Source organism: Phoca vitulina, unplaced genomic scaffold (assembly GCF_004348235.1).
Source record: "Phoca vitulina isolate PV1807 unplaced genomic scaffold, GSC_HSeal_1.0 scaffold13, whole genome shotgun sequence".
Lineage (NCBI taxonomy): Eukaryota > Metazoa > Chordata > Mammalia > Carnivora > Phocidae > Phoca > Phoca vitulina.
In genome coordinates, this window is record NW_022589716.1 from 26934838 (window position 1) to 26954725 (window position 19888).

General features: G+C 39.1%; 1 protein-coding gene and 1 pseudogene across 12 annotated transcripts in view; both read right to left on the reverse strand.

Moving 5' to 3' along the window:
• Positions 1-19888, reverse strand: part of FOXP1 (forkhead box P1) — a 480210-nt gene that overhangs the window by 49200 nt on the left and 411122 nt on the right. For all 12 annotated transcript variants that reach the window (XM_032411750.1, XM_032411758.1, XM_032411759.1 and 9 more), the window contains one exon: positions 8327-8431. In XM_032411750.1, coding sequence (XP_032267641.1) covers positions 8327-8431 — 105 coding nt within the window. The remainder of the gene's footprint in view (positions 1-8326; positions 8432-19888) is intronic.
• LOC116636724 lies at positions 11424-12667 on the reverse strand (annotated as a pseudogene).

A 19888-nucleotide genomic window follows, 5' to 3' on the forward strand; every position in this document is an offset into this window, starting at 1 on the left:
ATATTATTTGCGGGAAATGTGTATCACCACAAAAATGAGAACAGAATTACACAGTCAAGACCTATTATGGATGGAAAACGCATTTGGAAAGAATGTGGCCCTGTTCACACATCTCCAAAGACCCGCCCTTGATAGGGCTGAGTTTAAGTGTATGAGGCACAATATAGCTCTTGTTTATCGCCATATGGAAGAAGCGCATACGGAACAGACACTAAGAGATTAAAAAAACCTTCCAAAAATAAAGCAAGAAAACCCAAAGCAGAAAAGAAAAAGTAGAGTGCTTCCTTTCTGTGTGTGAGAGACGAGACTATTTCAACAGCTGATTCCACCCTCAAAGTATACAGCGCACATAAAATAAATACAGGTCACAAAAATTAACAAATCATCATAACTGCCTAATACATCCTGGGCTGGCTGCGGAAAAACAAGATCATTCTGGATTTATATCTGTAAGTATGGGATTTCCTGGACAGCTAATATCCACAAACAATCAAACACAGGAGGAACACGGGGAAAAAGGCAGCATTATTTCAAATTTGAGCTGGGAGTCGTGATTTGTAAAGGGCTGAACAGGAACTGGAGTTGAAATTTGAAGCAAGGAAATTCTTCTACTAGGCACTGATGGACATTTCTCTGTTTCTCTTGGCTCTGTGCAGGTTTTTAGGTCACTGGGTTTTGAATGTGATGCCAAGTGAGAATCTCACTAGCAAGGAAACTTTGGAAAGGACAACTAACTTAATCCCTCAATTTAAATAAAATAATAATAATAAAAAAAATCTAATGATACTTCACTCAAGAGTCAGAGCTTTTTATGAGACCTGTTGCCCATATTAGTGTCTTAGAATGATCTCATCTTTCATCCTGGCGAAATTCCAACACACAATTTCATTAACCCAGGTACTGCAGGTGATAAAACTCATTTTTCCCTAAAGAGACAGCTAAAAAGTACCAGTTATACATTTATGAAGTACCAGCAATCAAAATTATGGATTTTCTAAAAGGTTTTTAACTACTTTTATTGAAAGGAAAATCGCTGTCTCAGACTTTTGTGACACTGCTGCTAATAATAAATTTTACCATTTAGACATGGCCATAATATGGTAGACAGTGTCAATAAAAGTATGGAGCAAAGATGATCCCTGTCTTTTAAGTAATGCCTTCTAATTACACCCCGGAAATGATCACATGAAGTATGTAACTAATGGCTCTTAAAAGAGGAGAACGCACAACAATGTATCTATAGTGATACACGGTACTGTATTCCCATACTCAGTTATATGCAGAATTGCAGGAGCAGACATTAAAAAATCTGTCTACTGCTTTCAAAGTCTACAAGGAAAAATTAAATTTCATTTGCATTTCTGACTAAAGTCTGTTTGCTGAAAAAAAAATGGGTTCAAAGGTTATTTGCTTCTTTTTTTTTAAGCAAAGTGGTGGCAACGGACCTGTTATCTGGCAAATTTGTCTAAACTTTTCTATCTAATATTCTATAGATCACTAGAGGGCACTGTGGTATTTAGGCCACTCTGACCTGAGTACTTGGAAAGGTCTTGAACTCCCGAACAACGTCAGAAAGGTGAAAGGGCAGACTTTTTAACCGGGGGCGGGGGGGATGTGTTCTGGTAGCACCCACTTTTTGATTTTTCTAAAGCAAGTAAAAAATGCACGATCAGGGCAAAAGTCAAATTCATCCAAAGCCCTGAGCTCACCCTGTGATACTCAAAGACTTGTCACCTGGGGGGTCTGAAGGGGGCCCAGTGTCATCCCCATATCCTTGAGATTTAAATGGTGAGGCTGGACTTTGATTTGCATACACCCACATTCTAGATGGCCACTCCCTCCACATGTGCTCAAGCCTCCCGCACGGACTGGGGGCAACTGCAGTGCAGAACATTCAGGCGTGCAAACCGTGCAAACCTGCACCGTGCAAACCGAGAGCCACAAATGGTTTGAAACAATTTATGATATCCGGCCTCCTTCGACATGTATTAGCATATACCTGGTTTCTTTAACATACACTTTGTTTTTCCAAAACCACAAACAGTGTTGCTGGAACTTCATGTGGAAGTGCTTAAGGGGCGGAAAGTTAACACCTTTGTGATCCTTGCAGCCTCACGGTGGCTGTTAAACAAAAGCCTCTTTGTGGAGGCTTTCTCGAGATGTTTTCTTAACATGTTCCAAGTAGTTTTAGGCAGGGAACTAAAGTAAACAAGATGTTACCATGATAAAAACACTTGTGAAAACATTACAGAGCGCACTTAGTAGTTTCTTTCACATAAAACTCTTCAGTTTTGAGAAGTAAAATTCACAGAAAAAAAATTTTTTTTTAAAGCAAATGACCGATGACATGTCCTCTACTGTCTGTAGTCGTCGACCTTTTTGAAAGGGTCAAAGTTCTGCCCCTGGGCATTTTCCTATACCTTTTTTTCTCCTAGCCTATTAGAGCATGTAGAACACTTACTTTGTTTTAATAAATAATATACATCCGTCCAACATGCAAAGGAATTGTTTTGATTGTTGTGCATGGTGCTCTTCTCCAAGAGAAATAGCCAAAAAATAAAAACAAAACAAAAACAAGAATTCCTTTCAAATGGATACCAAGCAAGGATGCACATTACACTCTTCTGAGATGTGACACAAATAACCATCTAGAAGAAAAACTAGGGGAAATATTCTTCCCAAGCACATAAGACTACCTGGTATTTGTGAAACTATGGGTCTGTGTCTGATTTTACATTCTACGTTAGAAACAGGGAAATGTGGTCATGATTTCCTTCAATCTGCTCTCCACCTTGTCAGAGAATTGTATGAGCCCTTTTTGAAAAAGAAAAAGGGAAGAATTATAAATTCGTGTTTTCCCTGGTGAAGGTCGTGTCTTCAACCAGGTTTGAAAAGAAACAACCAATCCAAGTGGGGAGAGAATGGAAGAACACAGGGAGCTTCACCTATCTGGATCGGACTGGGCTTGTTTTTGTTTTGCTGTTATCGGAGGACTCCAAGCAAGGCAGGGCTGGAGGATTTCATTAGAGTTTAGCATGGGCACCTGCTGGTATCTGTTAGGGCTAACAAATACAACAGTCACATGGTAACTCATGGCTGATGGGTTAAAAAAAAAATCAACACGAAAACTGCAACTTGTTTTGAGAAGAAACAGGGAAATAAATGCGTACAATAGACTGGCTATCTGCTGATTCTGATAAAGCTTCCCTCTGTTGGCTGTGGGGGAAAGACAACAGGATGGTTATTTGTACAGTGTTTATCTTTGAAATCAAGGGCCCTGTGGTATACCTCACCTTGGGAACACACACTACAGAATGATCACAGAAAAGTGTCAAATCTCTGGTTTTGATTTACCAACAGTTATGATATTTTGCTCTCAGGAGGGAAAAAAGATTATGCCTCATTTTTAGACCCATGAGTCTCCCCTCCCTTCCCTTAACCTCTCTTTCTGTGAACAGTGGCATTTTATCGTCAGATGGGATTTTTATCCTGAATAACTGATCTTGGCCTCTCTAAAAAGTTACATCTTATGAGCCTGAGCAAAACAGGGTCAAGGGAACAGTTACCGAGCAAAGTCACTTTCCCCTTTCATACGGAGACCTAAAAACCAGGTGGAAAAACCCAAGCCCACCTAAGTATAAAAACTGTGGCTGGTGAATGAAGTAACAGGGCAAGGCATGCATGGATGTTTCCTCAAAATACGAATAAACCTAAAGGCTCTGTGAATCTAGACTAAAATAACCCAGGATAGCAACGGCCAAGGAAATACAAAAAGATTTCTCAGCTACAAACGTTATGACGCCAAAAAAGTTTACCCTAGGTCAGAGGTCAGCAATCTAAATGCCCATTCCTTACATATGGTCCTACAGCTGCTTTTATGCCACGATGGCAGAGGTGAGGAGTTGTGAAACCCAGCATATTTACTGTCTGATCCTTTACAGAAAAAGCTTGCCATTCCTTGCCTCCCTACCCCCGTCACATTTGACTATGTGGGACTTTTGACAAGAACTTTATGCTTAAAAAATTGTATTAAAGATTAGTCTCTTCTGACAGAGTAATGCTCTGTGGCGTCACGATACCTTTCCTAGGAATGGTCAGAAATGTTGGGATTTTTAAAATTATCCCTCCTTTAAAAATATATGTAAGTGGATAGATAAGAAAAGAATGGTATGGGTCTGCCCTTTACATGATGTACCTCTTAATTCCAACAACCCTGAGAGGTGGGGTACTAATATTATTATCCCAAATTACATGTGTGGGTATTGATGCTCAGAGATGCTATGGAACTACCTCAAAGAACACACGAATACAAAGTGGCTTCACCACCCAATCTGCCTTTGCTTCAAAGCTTGTTCTACACCTACTGCCTTAAGTTGAAAGCATGCAGTTAATAAGCTGCACTGCTTCTAAGCAAGCGGTACTGCAAGGCAGGTAAGAGCAGGCGCCGAACTACAAGGGCAGACAGACAGCTTGGGTTTGGACCTTGGCTCCACCCCTTACTAGCTGTGTGACGCTGGGGAAAAACACTCAACCCCTCTGTGTCTGTTTCCTTATCTGTCCCTTTCCTTATCCTTATCTGAGAGTAATACCTTAATATTATCAAGGTGGCTTGAAGACTAAATGAGTTAGACAGTTGACCCTTGAAAAATGTGGGAGTTAGGAACACTGACCCCCTCACGCAGCAAAAATCTGTAATTTTGACTCCCCAAAAACTTACCTACTAATAGCCTACTGTTCACAGGAAGACTTACCAACAACATAAAAAGCCAATTAACACATATTTATATATTGTATGTATTATATAGTAGATTCCAATAAAGTAAGCTATAGCAGAAAAGAAAATATTAAGAAAATCATGAGAAAAGAAAATATATTTATAAAACTACTGTATTTATTGGAAAACAAAAATGTGCATGTTAGTGGATCTCTGCAACAAATCTGTATTGTTCAAGGGTCAACTGCATATGTGAAGTACTTGGAACTGTCCCTGTTGCACAGATGTTTAATTATAAACTCTTACTAGGGGAGGGTAAAATCAGGGGATCAGAAGTTAGGTGGGGAAAAAAAACTAGAAAGCAACAACTAAGTCAAGGTCAGAGTAATACTACATTTTGCTGAGTAGGAGTGCCTTGGAGAATCCAAGCACTGCTGATTATCAACCTGCTTAAACCATAAGAAAACACCTCTAGAGAGGGATAATGGAAAAGAAGAGTGAACCCAAGAAAGAGGTGCTTCCAGAATCTACAATCTGGCACAGTTAGAGAAGAAATGCTTAAAACATCACTTCCCAATAACAATGACTCCATGGTGACATGAGTCAAAGAGGCCACGTGGTTTCTGTTTGACCCACACGAAATACGGTAGCTCTTCCAGTCCAGTTCAATGGAAAGCAAAGTTGGTTTCACTAAAGCCACTGATTACTCTTTAGATGCCCAGAGATGTGGTAGAAGTGAATCTGCAAGAAGACTAACTTATTTTCCACTACATTAAGCAAGACACTGAAACCTGAAGACAACTCTGAATTTCCAAGAGCTAAAATCATGCTAGAGAGGAAACTCAGAATCCTGAATTCGTCATATATGGCCAATCAATGTGTAACTGAAGAAAGCAGTAAGAGAACAGTGAGTTCTAGGTTACTTATTTTTTTTTTCTTCAGCATTTACTCTCCCTTTGCTGATTTACATACTCATTTTTCACACTCAGGAACCAAGTGTCTCCTCCCTAGCCCCCATGTGGTTCACGTGGGGTGAACACAGCTCTATCTGCTTTGGAGGTGGGCATCTGATGGGAGCCTGGCTACATCGCTGTGACTGGCTCAAAGCTGGAACACATGACTCAATCTGGGTCAATGACAGTCTGCCCAGGACTGTTGCTGGCACTACGGGAAAAGAGATGCACTCTGAGATGAATAAACTTACGGCATGGCATTGTCTTCCTTAGCTCTACTTGGAAAGAGCCTAAGAACGAAGGCAACACAGAAGAAAACTGAGCTAACAGACACAGAACCAATACGCCCACAACACTGCTTAAGCATCTGAATCCAGCCATGGACTTCCCAGTTACAAGAGTCAATTATCATTCCCTACCCCCCGGCTTTTTTAGTTGGGGGGAAAGGATGAGGGGTTAAACCAATTTAAGTCAGGTTTCTGTAGCTTGCAAACGAAAGTCTTCTAACAAATACAAGTCGACAAATAAGTCTGAGGAAATAAACAAGCAACAGTTGCAGGTTCATAGTGGGCATTCCAATTCCACTGAGCAAATATGAACTGAGAACATGTCATTTCATGTGCAAAACCACAATAAATAATTGAGAGGTCATTTCCTATAAAGAGCCAGCTTCCTAATATCCTTAAAAGGGGCTTTTTTTTTTTTTTAAAGGAATTGGTCTAGGCCCTAATTCTGATGATCTTTAGATTCTCTTCTTTAGTATGAGGTGTGGTTTGAAATTGTGCTATCAAATGGTGGAGGCACAGAAGAAAAAAAAAAAGATTATATATATATGTAATATTATATATAATAAATATGTATTATATAATAAAAATATATATAATATATACATTTTTATACATCTATATCCCTATACATAACACATAACTGTCAGTTTATATAATAAATGGACTTCTGATTTGAGGATGAGGGTGGAAATATTTCGGTAATTAACATTTTTTAAATGGATCATATTGGAAAACTGCCCTTTTCCCTTGTGACTCTAAAACTGATAGACTGAGAATGTTCATAGCAATTGCATATTTCTAGAGACTTTATGAAAATAAATCTTATTTACAGATGGTTATCAGCCATTCTACAGATGAGCGAAATTAGCACCAACACATTCATCAAAGCTAGCACTGGTGCAGAAGGTGAAATCAGAGTTTCAAAGTGGCTTCTGCCAAGGTCTTTTTCTCTCACTATCTAAATACAATTAGGCAATAACAAAACAATGATTTATAATGAGTGATTTATAAGAGAACAAAGCCCAATAACACTAACTTGAATCATAATAATTGTAAAGGGCTTTTGCTTACTCTGAAGTATCACTGTTCTTGAATGTTGATATTTAAAACAAATTTCAGGCATCTCTTTTTAAAAAAATTTAGTACTTAAGTTTCTAATGACCGCCTCATGCTTTTCAAGTAAAATATTAAAGCTGGGAAGCTCTGAAATAGATTCACAGGCTTCATTAATTAAAAAGCGATATTCACCAAAGCTCCTTTCAGGTAACACTGGATGTACCTTTAACAGTAGGTTCTTATAATATTTGTATCCAGGTCCATAAAGCTAAATAGAGAGATTGCTTTAACAATATAAAGACCACACAAAACTAGAAAACTGCACATAAATCAGCCTGCTTCTAGTTCTAGACGTTTGAATGAGAGAGAAAAGACAGAAGGAAAGACCCCCAAAAACCCAATTTGTAAGCCATCATGAAGCCAGATTTAAAGGAGTGATATGTGCACATACGATGGATTACTGCATGATATGTAAATATACTAAATATAATGTATTATTATTTTCAGTCCATCTGTCAATGATTCAATGATACTATCAATAAATTTATGGGGGTGTCCATAACACAGGGTGGTTTAGTCTAAATTTTATTAAAAGACAAGGTAACTGTAGGGAAGGGAAATCATAAGATGTAGTGCAGAAACCTTTCACTTCAACTAGGAGAAGATTCATGTATCATTTATTTACAGAGATACTTTAACAGCATTACAGATTCAAATGGAGTAACCCAAGTTTCAGTCATACTTTAATTGTAGAAATTAAAGTTACTCCATTCTCTCCAAAAGGACAAGAATCCGAGCTAAAGCCAATGCCAATATGGAAAGGTAAGAAGCAAGGTGGTAGCATTTCCTTGGCACCCATTTCTTGAGTTTATAAGGTCATTTGAAGAAAAAACAAAGAGGCCCAATCACCAAGCTACCACTGGCCAGTAACTGACAGCAGTTTTAAAAAATCAGAGTTAGTAGGTCAGTGATTCAGTATGCAGACACATGAATAAAAGTGAAAACTAAATTACTGCAAATTTAATACTGGGAGAATTTTCATTTAATCACTGTCATTCTGAGAAAATGGGTAAACACAGACCCTTACGAACAGCATCAAAACTGTCCTTGGTTATACCTCGTTTGCCCTTTACACTCAACCCTTGGCAGATTCTGTAACTATTCCTATGACAATGCACTAGACCTCATGATTTAGAGTCCATCCTCAAAATGGTGGTATGAAACCCGCCATCAAAAAGGCATTTTATGAGGAAAAGCATGAGCAGCGGGAGATGATGGCTATGTAAAAGAAAAAAGCAATATAAAATCATTCTTACTTTAGGAATGATTGGAAATCTTCACAAACTGCTTCACAGCCTGGCCACTTGCATACACCATGTCCATAGAGAGGATGACTATGGGGATGCTCCTCATGGGACAAACTGAAAAAAAAAACACACACACACACACACAAAAGGACAAGAGAATGAATATGTTGCCAAGAACCATCCCCCCAGACTTAAAAGGCAAGAGGAACCCACATGGCTGAAAGTGGACATGGAGGAACCGAGGGTCTTTTTCCCCATGAATTTACTATTTCCGAATTGTTATTTAAAAGGAAGAGTTAAATTCCAAAATGTGAATAGTCCAATGTTAGAAATGTGACCACCATGTATGAAAAGTGTTTGACAGGCTTTTGTTAGAGGCAAAGCTCTCCACACTCAGGCTGTGAAGGATTCTTTAAAAAGCTAGAATTTATCATTTAATCTACATAATGAAAATGATAAAATCTGTACTTGATTTTGAGATTCTCTTGCTGTTCTCTACCCAGAATATTATATTTTCCTCCTCCCTTCCACCAAAAAACTGCTTTCACATAATTGTATGATCGTTTCATAAATTAATTTTATCAAGCAAAGAATAGAGCAATGAAATAATTTAGAATAAAATAATTTAGAAAGACAAATATATCCAAGTAGATGATTAGCTTTAAAAAGACACTAATAACTGCAGAAAGATTATAGCCCTAAAATTATAGACACCAAGAGTGAGAAAAAACTTGGCATGAACACGAGGGGTTAATCCTCCAGTGGGGTTCCAATCAATACATAATGATTTGACCACAAGGATCCAAGTCATGGGATGCTTTGATCCACGCCATGTGGTGCTTGGGGAAGCATATCTGTTGCACTCGCTGATGAACCATATTCTCAAATATTTTCTCTATTAGATTTCTGCATCCAGACTTCTTTCAGACAAATTATTTTTCCAGTCGTTTCCATAACCTTATATTGCACCAAACAGAAATGTAAAACTAACAGAGAGTTCTGTTTCGTACTCAAGCACATTCCCTTCAAGGAAAGGGCTATTTTGCAACTTACTCCACTGCCTCTCTGTGACTTTGAACTTCAATCATGACTACACACATACACATGCATGTACGCGTGGCTTCTATTTTATATTACCACCAGGATGTGTATTCATATATCATCTATCGATTCATGTTCACAGAGCAGACATACACAAACGCCACTTGTCCCTGACTTATAACATAATGAATCCACAGAGGGCATATTATGAACAGTTAAACTAAGGAGCAGTAGGAGTAAACACACATGTGCGCAGAACTACACCTTATCAAGGATCAATAGGTCTCTCTATGGCTTTTAAATAATTACGCTGAAAATCTAACATAACTTAAAAATAATGACAAGCTTCTCTGCCTTAAAACAGAAAATACATCTGGGAACCAGAAAAAAATTACAGAAGTCTAACTCATAAAGGTGTCCCCATGAGAGAAAAGACTAACACGAGTGAACGAAGGTAGCTCTGTAGTGAGACTTATAAAGCCCAATGACAAAAGGATATTCTCTAAGCAGTGAAGAGGGCAAAAGTCCATTGGACCAAAGGAAAGAATTACTGCCAATCCAAGTTCATCTTTGGATTTTTTAAAGACTAAAATCAATTACATAAGATGATGGACGCTAGTGAAACTATTTTGGTTCACGGTCATGATACAAGTAAATCAAGTCATTATGCTGTACAACTTATACACGCTATATGTCAATTACATCTCAATACAGAAAAAACAGATATGGTACCAAAACAGAATTTCAAATGACTACTGACAATATTTGAAATCAAAGAATCCTCCTAAGGACTAGAATTTTTAGTTATACTGAGGGAAGGAAATCATTTAAAAAGAAAGCTATTCCTACCAATAGCTTAAGAAAGAAAAAAAAAAAAACCCTAATTATTTTCTTTACCAACTTTAGTCTATATAAAAAATAGATAATACACACTTTTGACAAATTAAGGTATGAAGATTTATATCCTCCTTTTATATTTAACATAATTCTGTTATTAAATAATTTCTCATGCTATCAACTGTCTTCAAAACTTTATTTACTGAAGCTAACAGCTCATCATAAACCATCTTGGCCCTAGTTACATACCAAAATTTCTCTAACCATCCATTTTGGACACTGAGATTCCCTTAATGTTTCGTATGTTTATGAATAATGTTAAAAATAAAATTTACCAGGTTAAACATTCCAGTATATAACTGATTTTTACAAGACACATTCAGGGAAATGGATGAGTCAGTTAATTAGGACTAAGTTTTAAAATTCACTATGAATATTCTATCAAGTTGCTCTCGAGAGATGCTACATGCCGAGTGCATTCTTAGCCATTATATATACTTTGTGTGATCCTTTAAGTTGGAAACCAAATGCCTCAACTAGTTAAGATATAAAATTAATACCCCTAGTTAAAAACAGCAAAGGGTTGTTCTATCGTGCTTTTTTGTTGTTGTTAACTGGAGAGTGTTCTGAAAAGTATGAAAGAAAATGGTATGTCTTCACTAGAGGGATTTATGACTAAAAATAAAATATACATGATTTAACATGGACTCTGCCATCCATCTCCCCCCACCCAATCCCTCTGCTTTTTGATTAACTTGTTTGTGAGGCCCTGTGGCTTTAATAAAAACTACTCTGCTCTAAGAATTTGTTTTTTGATCAACTTGGTATCCTTATTTCAAAGTAAGGACAGAGGACAGTTCACTAAGGCCTTAGAAAGACAACCAGGGACAACTGAAGTCTAAAGAAACAAAGTCCTCACACACATATACATAGTTACATACTCAAGACCTCTTGAAAACTTAACTGTACATTAGAACCATATTTATTATGAAATTAAGATATGCTCTTATTTTAGTAACTTCACATAACACGGGGCGCCTAGGTGGCTCAGGTCATGATCCCAGGGTCCTGGAATCGAACCCCGCATCGGGCTCCCTGCTCCGCAGGAAGCCTGCTTCTCCCTCTCCCACTCCCCCTGCTTGTGTTCTCTTTCTCTCTCGCTGTCTCTCTGTGTCAAATAAATAATAAATAAAATCTTAAAAAAAAAAAAGTTCACATAACACTAACTCTGAGTTGGCTACTGAAGAAAGTCCATTCCTCATGCCATCCCGCCCTCATCCCACACCTAATAACCCCACCCTAGATAACACTGTTAACATCTGGTACATTATTGTGCTACATTTTTCCTCTAATATCTTAGTAGTTTACAAAAATGGAAACTATAAATGCCATTGTTACTTGTTTTTCATGTTTAATATATAATCGAACAGTTTGATTTCATTTATTTTTTGCATCTCACAGGTACATTTCTTCAGGCCCCGCAGGAAATGGCCCCGCAAGCGTAGAGCGAGGGACGTTCCACATTCCCATCTAAGAGAGCTTGCTGCAATTTACAGCCAGACTGGTGTTCCACCTGATGTGCATTCCAAGTAAAGCTGGTTAATGATGACCACGGGCAGGTGCAGAACTTGAAGCTCTGAAATCTTTATTTCTTTTATCCGCACTCCTGATTTCCTAAAAGATGAAGGCCATTCAACCCCATTCCTACCCAAATCTCCTGGTAAACTTAGGTATAAGCAGGGCTTCACGGGGATCCAAACATTTTTAACAAGGCTTTGATGCATCTCAGCGTGCAGGACCACTGGCTCCGGCCGCCCTGACCCGCATGGCCAGTAACTATAATTGGATACTTTTAAATACACAGTTGTCTGAAATAAAGTGCTTCGCCATGGCAGGAAAAGGAATAGGCTGGCGGTGGCACCTTGGTAGAGTATCTCTGGACAAACACATAAGGAACCATAAAATTGTCAGGGGTGATGAAGAAACGAAATTTTCACCATATCACTTTTGAAGTTTTTACGCTGTACACTGCAGAAGTGTTTTGCTGTGCAATTGTTATTTTCTTTTTCATATATATGTATGAACATGTACATATATAAGCACACATGAAAAAGTCAAGTGCTACTCAGGACTCAACACTGAGACTGCCATTTGCCCTGAGAGGGGCAGAGCAGAGCCCATGGTGCGTGTGGCCGAGTCCTGCTTCTGGCCTTTCAGTCGCGCTGTATGGTATACCAGTTGTACTTCTGAATGCGAGCGTTTCTGTGTCATCGGAACAGCGGAACAGACATTTATATTCTGACTGCCTTTTGGGATGTGCCAAAAGGTAAAAGAAGGGAAATTTACTCTTCTTATGTCAGAGTATATCAGCCGAAGCCATAACTTCGATACAGACTTCAGCCTCTGAGAAGATTTTATATAATGGCGATGGTTCCTCAGTGGTGACTCTTTACTATGTCCTTCCAAGTTCACTTCTTTTTTTTTTTTTTAAAGATTTTATTTATTTATTTGACAAAGAGATACACAGCAAGAGAGGGAACACAAGCGGGGGGAGTGGGAGAGGGAGAAGCAGGCTTCCCACCAAGCAGGGAGCCCGATGTGGGGCTCGATCCCAGGACCCTGGGATCATGACCTGAGCCGAAGGCAGATGCTTAACGACTGAGCCACCCAGGCGCCCCCAAGTTCACTTCTTAATGACAACTTGAAACTGGAATCATTCAACTCACCTGCTGTGCAGCTAAGAACAGTTTCTCATTTCAGCCCCTACTCTTTAGTGTCCTTACTAGTCCTATAAAGTTAATTTTCTCTGGTGTAACCAAGAGGAGAATAATCTTTGAAGGAGATGAAGTCAATAGACACCACGCTGGACCCCAAGACATTTCCTGCCAAGTTAAAGGCAGTTTTCCTTTCTCCTTAAGGCGCACTCTCAGCTTTTCTGGTGCCCTGACCCAAGTTCTCATGGTTGTCTTTGGGGTCTCCCCCAACTTGTGTGTTTTCCCTTTTCCAAGAGTGCTCTGTTTTCTTCCTCTCAAAATTCCTGATTCATCTGTAACAAAAGTCTACATCTGTGTGCATCAGGTTTATAGCTTCTCTCCCCATGCTTCCCCCAAATTAACCCCAAATTATAAATTGTGTATTATTTCACTGGCATGTTATTTCATAAACTGAGTTATGAAAGACCGTTGGTCATTCTCCAATCACTCAAAAAGGTGGAATAGGTTTTTCTTTTTAAATGTTATTGAGAGATTCATACACCATACAATTCACTCTTTTCACATGTACAAGCCAATGGTTTTGAATATGTTCAGAGCTGTATAACCACATCACATATAATTTTAGAACATTTTTGTCACACCAAAAAGGAATCCTCTACCCATTAACAATCACTCCTCAACTCTTCCCAACCACTAGTCTTCTGTTTCTAGATATATACTTATTCTGGACATTTCATATAAATAGCATCATACAAGATGTGCTTTTTTGTGACTGCCTTCTTCCACTTAGCATAATGTTTTGGAGGTTCATCCTCACTGTAGCATGTGTCAGTACATCTTTTCTTTTTTTACAGCTGAATAGTATTCCACTGGACGTATAGAAACACACTTTAAAAAAAAAAATCCATTCATCCACTGATGGGACATTTGGGCTGTTTCCACATTCTAGCTATTGTGAAGAATGGTGATATGAGAATGTATGTCCATGTACATGATTGAATTTATGTTCTCAATTCTTTGGGGTCTATGACTAAGGGGAGAATTGGCAGGTCATGTGGAAAACCTATGGTTAACATTTTGAGGAAATGCCAGACCAATTTTGAAAGCAACTACACTACCTTATATTCTGACCAGGATTGTTTGAGGGTTACAATTTCTCCACATACTTGCCAACACCTGCTATACGTGTTTATTTTGGCCATCTTGGTAGATGTAAAGTGGTACCTTTTTGTGTTTCTGATTTGTATGTATTTAATGTTTAATGATGTTGTGCATCTTTTCATGTGCTTACCCATTTATATATCTTAAGAGAAATGACTGTTCAAATTCTTCATCCACTTTTTAAAAAACTGGGTTATCATTTTATTGTTGCACGGCAAGAGTTTTTTAAAAATATATTCTGCATGTTAGTTTCTTATCAGACATATGATTTACAAATATTTATTCCCATCTTGTGGATTGTCTTTTCAGTTTCTTGATGGTGTGCTCTGAAGCACACGTCTCTAATTCTGACAAAGTCCAACGTACCTATTTTTCTTGTGGTTCCATAGGATTCTGATGTCACATCTAATAGCCCACTGACTAATCGAACGTAATGAAGATTTATTCCTATGTTTTCTTCTGAGAGCGCTAGCTCTCACATTCATTTTGAGTTGATTTTTGTATACGGTGTGAGGAAGAGGTTGAACTTCATTATTTTGCATGTTGTCCCAGCACCATTTGATGAAAAGATTATTCTGTTCTATCCTAAATGAATTGTCTTGGCACCTTTGTCAAAAACCAACTGAACATAAATTCACTTTTGCTACATTTTGCACATGGATTCTGCACATGGATAGGGAGTAGGCAAAAATGATACATCTTGTTACCAACAAGATGAATAAGGAGGAGGTGTTCAGTGATGACTGGTTAAAGGAACGAAGGAGGTCTATGCTTTCCAATAAGGACTAACGGCATCCTTACCGCTGCCATGAAGCAGGAAGCATTTCCCTTCTAAACCACTCCCCACCCCCTACAAATACACCAAAAAGCACAACTAATCCCCTTCCTGCCGCCTTTGACTGCTTAGAAGCAGTTCTGCCTCCCTCTCTTCCCCGTTAGTCACTCTCCTTCCCCCCCCCCACCATTTGGCCTTTCATTCAACCAGCGAGCATTAATGGAAAGCTAACCCTAAGACAGGCACCCAGGATACTAACGATGAAGACCAGTTCGCTGCCAAACTGCCACGGTGCCTCCCTACGGCTCAAGTCTCGCCTGGTCTGTCTTTTTTCTGATTCTTTGGTTTCATGTCCATGTGCACGTGCTTATGTCCACCCCATTAACACTGTTAGTCACAGAATCTCCCCTCCCAGATCTGTCACAGCCCATGATTCTGGCTGGGTGGCAAGGGACTGCTCACCCCTTGTCAAAGCCTCCAACAACTCCAGATACCTCAGGTTTCCAGAAAGGTGTTCTCTTGACACAGTTTCATGACTACCTAATAGAAAGCACCTCACACTAAACTGATCATAACCATGCAAGTTATCAACAAAAGCCACTATTTTAAAGCTGCTTCTTTTATTTAATTCTTTAATGACAACTTACACAGAAAGGATCCCACTTTCTCTCTTTCTCTAGCATCACTTTTTAGTTCTTATCCTATTTCCCTGCCTTCTATTTTGTTACCACATCCTACTTTCAGTGACACTTTAAGTACCAGATCAGGGATTTCTCAGGTTGAAAGATAGGAGTATGAATTCAATTTCTAGTGATGAAGTGATAACAGAAGATATGGTGACTTCAGATGTTTTATATTAAATGTTCACAAACTAATGGATTTATTTATGATATGTACAATAAGTCAATTTCATGGACACCAAACAAGGTGAGTTGGCTTTGGAATTCTGTCACAGTGGACCTTATAATACAGAGTAATGCAGACGAACAATAGCAAAAGAGATGATGACTTAAATCTCTACCACAATTTTCCATTTTAGAGTTTATTCTTCTGACGTCTTTCCTACCATTGTATATCTCCTCCAAACCAGCTGGAAGTCAAAGTCTCTTGCAGAAAATAAAATGACAGGTCAAGTTTCTTCATGGGTTACACTGCAGTATCAGGAGGAAAAGGTCTTACACCTGCCTACAAACGCACAAATGATATGTGGGAACAGGGGAAATGAGGATGTGAGTACGGCATCCTTTTTCCTGATAGCTTTGTAAAAATGACCTTTCTCCTTTAACTTTCACTGAAAACACTTCAAGAAGCAGGCGGGCTTCTCATTTCCCACTGAAAGCTGGGAGATGGCTCAGATGTTGCATTTCTAGCATACTGCCTTCATTTCGCTTTTCACTCATTACAGAAATACGCCATCCTACGTGTTTATTCATCAGTTTTCGGTAAGTACGCTGGCCATCAGTTCTATCATCTTACCACAAAGACAAGGGTGCCTGACAAAAAAGCCTATGACAGAGTCCAGCCTAAAGTGAGTGAAGATGAAATCTCCACCCACTGGAACACACACACACACACACACACACACACACACACATTTCTCTCTTTCACTCACTCTCTCATGTGGTGAATCCTTGACTCTCCTCTTCCCCAGAACGCTCATCATCTCAATTTTCTGCTGCTTTTCAAATCATGTTTAATTAGAGGATTTCACGTTCCCTTGTGATATGATATTCATGAGTAAAACTTGCAATTGGAGAGACTGTGAATTAGTCTATTAAGAGCCAGATTTGTGCTTTTAAACAATGAGAGAGATTTATTATCTGCTCTCAATATTGTGGCTTGAGATGTGAGGGCTACCTTAACTAACTTTATATCTGAAGTAAAAGCTTTTAACTCCTTTGGTCCAGGAGCTTTTGTTTTGTTTTTTTTTTTTTTCCCCTTGCATTACAGAGTATCTCTGTAAGAAATACAGGGTTCCCTCTCTGTAACGGCCCTCAGGGCACGGCCCAGTAAAGCGGTGTGTGGGGTGAGTGTGATATACAAATATCCTCACTTTCGTAGTTACGAATTCATGTTCATGTGTACTAGAAAAAAAATTTGACCAAGACATCAGATTCATGACTTCTCAGTGTTACATTTTCCATGAAATCTATTTAAGCCACTCAATTTTAAGAAAAATATTAAATAATAAGTAGTTAACAGGTACATGCAGATGTGGCAAAAATGGGACATGGTGGGACACTGATTCAGAGTCACTGCTGACCAGGCTTAAAAGATGGTATTTGTATGCAAGGGTATGGAAACACAACCTTCCTCTTCCACTGCTCTTCTTAGAGTAATGCTTCTCAAATTTTATTATAGATATAAATCACTGGGAGATCTTTTTGACATGCAGGTTCTACTTTAGTAGTTCTGGGTCGGGGTGCAAGACCGTGCGTGTCTGCAAAGCTCGTGTGTGACGCCGATGGTGGTGGGCCATGGACCACAACTTGAGTACTAAGTGCCTTGAGAGTTCCCTGTTCTGCATCTGACCTAAAAATGACTGTGCTTTATTAAAGGAACGCTCATGGGGTGCCCTACTCACTGTGGGTTGAATAACAAGATAGAGATGGATAAATATGGAAAGGGGTGGCCCTGGGCAACCTCACACAACAATAGCTGTAAACTCATTTAAAAGAAAAAAAAAAAAAGCTGGATGGCCCTGTTACATAAGAATGATATGCAAGGCTTTTTAAGATTTAATGTAACAGAACAGGTAAGACCGAAGGAAGTTAGCACGGGGAAAGACTATTTCCTGTTCTTGTGGAACGAATGCCAATTTCACGTGAGCACAAACGTGGGGAGTGATTTTGTCAGAGAATGATGTTTGCCAGGTATTACACCGATCAGGAATACCCTGGCATACATGGGTGAATTGGTAAATGTGACAACTCAAAACCTCACTGTGCCCAAACTCAACATCTGCCTTAGGCGTCCTCTAAGTCTGGTTGGTACCCCATGAGGCTGGAAGTACAAGATGTATGTTTAAGTAGCATCTTGAATTAAGTTTTTAGGAAGATAAGTGGTAGTTTTGGGCTTTTCCAGGAAACCAGGGTAAACAAACAATGGAAACAGGGTTTCAATCCACTTGGCATAGTACCATATTCAGTCAAGGTCCCTCTCCTCGGCGAAAAGAGGGAATCTGACCAAAATACCCCAATATAGGACATGCATGCACTCAACGGTGGCCCATACAATGTCAGTTAGAGCAAGAATGCGGAGTTTTTTCCTGCACTCTGCATAAAACTGGCAGATTTATTTTAATTTCTATTAGGTAAAAATATATGTAGTATCTCCAACCTGTAGTATCATTTCTTAGGATGAGGCCTATTTGACTTTATTTAAAAATGACTTGATTTAAAGAGACTATAAATTGTAATATAAGTAGATATGACAAAGCTCACGACCATGGGACACAAACTCAGATGACTGAGGTTTGGGAAACCAAAAGTGCATGATGTATTCTACAAGGAGATTCAGTCCCTAGCTGGATTAACTTCCTGAGTTAACAATGAACCACTGGCAAGTCACTGAAGACACACTTTTAATTTGAATTTCCAATGGGGAAGGAAGAGCCTTGGGGTCTTCCTGGACTTATGAGACAAAACCCACAGAGTGCATTACATCCAATGCTTCTGGGACTTAAATATATCACATGGGATCTAGGAGCATCTCATCCGCAAGCTGCTTTACCAATGGTAAGAACCTGGGGTTGGGGGGCATGAGATCAGCAGTTCCTCTCTTCACCATCCACATCACCCATCTGCCCCATCTCCTTTTTCAGCTCCACTGGGCAAAACGTGCCATCTTGGTTCCCAGACGCCAGGAGTATGTGCCCCAGCAGGACAATGGAGCAGAGAATGAGAGCTTTGAGAATCTGAGAGCAACTGATCAGAAACAGCGAGCAGGTGATGACAAAAGCAAAATGCCTGTGTGTGCACGGTGATGAGTGAAGGAATAAATAAAAGGAAAAAAAAAACAACAGGAAAAGGCAGAAGTCCAGCTTTTGTTTCTTATGCCACTAAGGGCTACCCTGGGTTTACGAGAGTCTACCACTGGCAGCATTAACACTGGGATCTCGTTAAGAAAACAGAATGCTTTCCAAAGAGTGGCTGTGAGCAACTGTGTCAATACAGACATAGCGACCACTAATCCAAAAATTATTAACACCATTAGGCAGGCATTCTTATTATGTCAATGCAAGCGTGTTTGCACTGGTGACTCACGAGGTCTATGTGGAACGTGTCCATATGTTAGAGGCACCAACGGTACCGAAGAAAACGAAAGAACATAAGTAAAAGTTCAATACTAATTCTTCTTAGTCCTTGCTCCAGAATACTCTATGGAAGCCAGCACAATGATACTCCAGAACCAGAAGAATCACGTAAGTGAAGCGTGAGGACCAGACACACAAGCAGGAGATGAGGGGACGAGTGACGTAAGGATACAAATCGGCTGAGAACCATTAGGCTCTTGCATTTATGTTTCCTTAGAACGATCCCGTACGTTACGGAATTATTGTTACTTCTCTACAGGACAAGACGCTTCATTAATGTTCACCGGATTAAACTCTTCCTCCACTTTTAGTTGTGCAGGTTTTAAGTAAACACTGAACTTGTGATAAGCATTGTTCTGGGTTCCTAGATCAGAGTCTCTAAGTTGGGATTCATAAGAAGACCCATGGGTGAGTGGTAAGATAATATTATAGTTTCTGTACGCATGTGTTAAGATAATAGGACTTCGGTAAGAACATACACATGTGTATGTATATATCTTTCTCACCCTTAGCCTCTAATTTTTATAATATAGGTAATATATTAGACACGTATATACTTGGTTAAAATCACACTTAGTAGGGATACATATTCAAGATCTATAATAATGATAGAGTGAATAAGCAAATACAATCGGAGGTCACTGGCTGTTCTCTTCCTCACTGAAAGAGTTGTACCCAATTCTCCACTGGGAGAGAAAGAGAACTGAACAGATGGCTGGGACATAAAA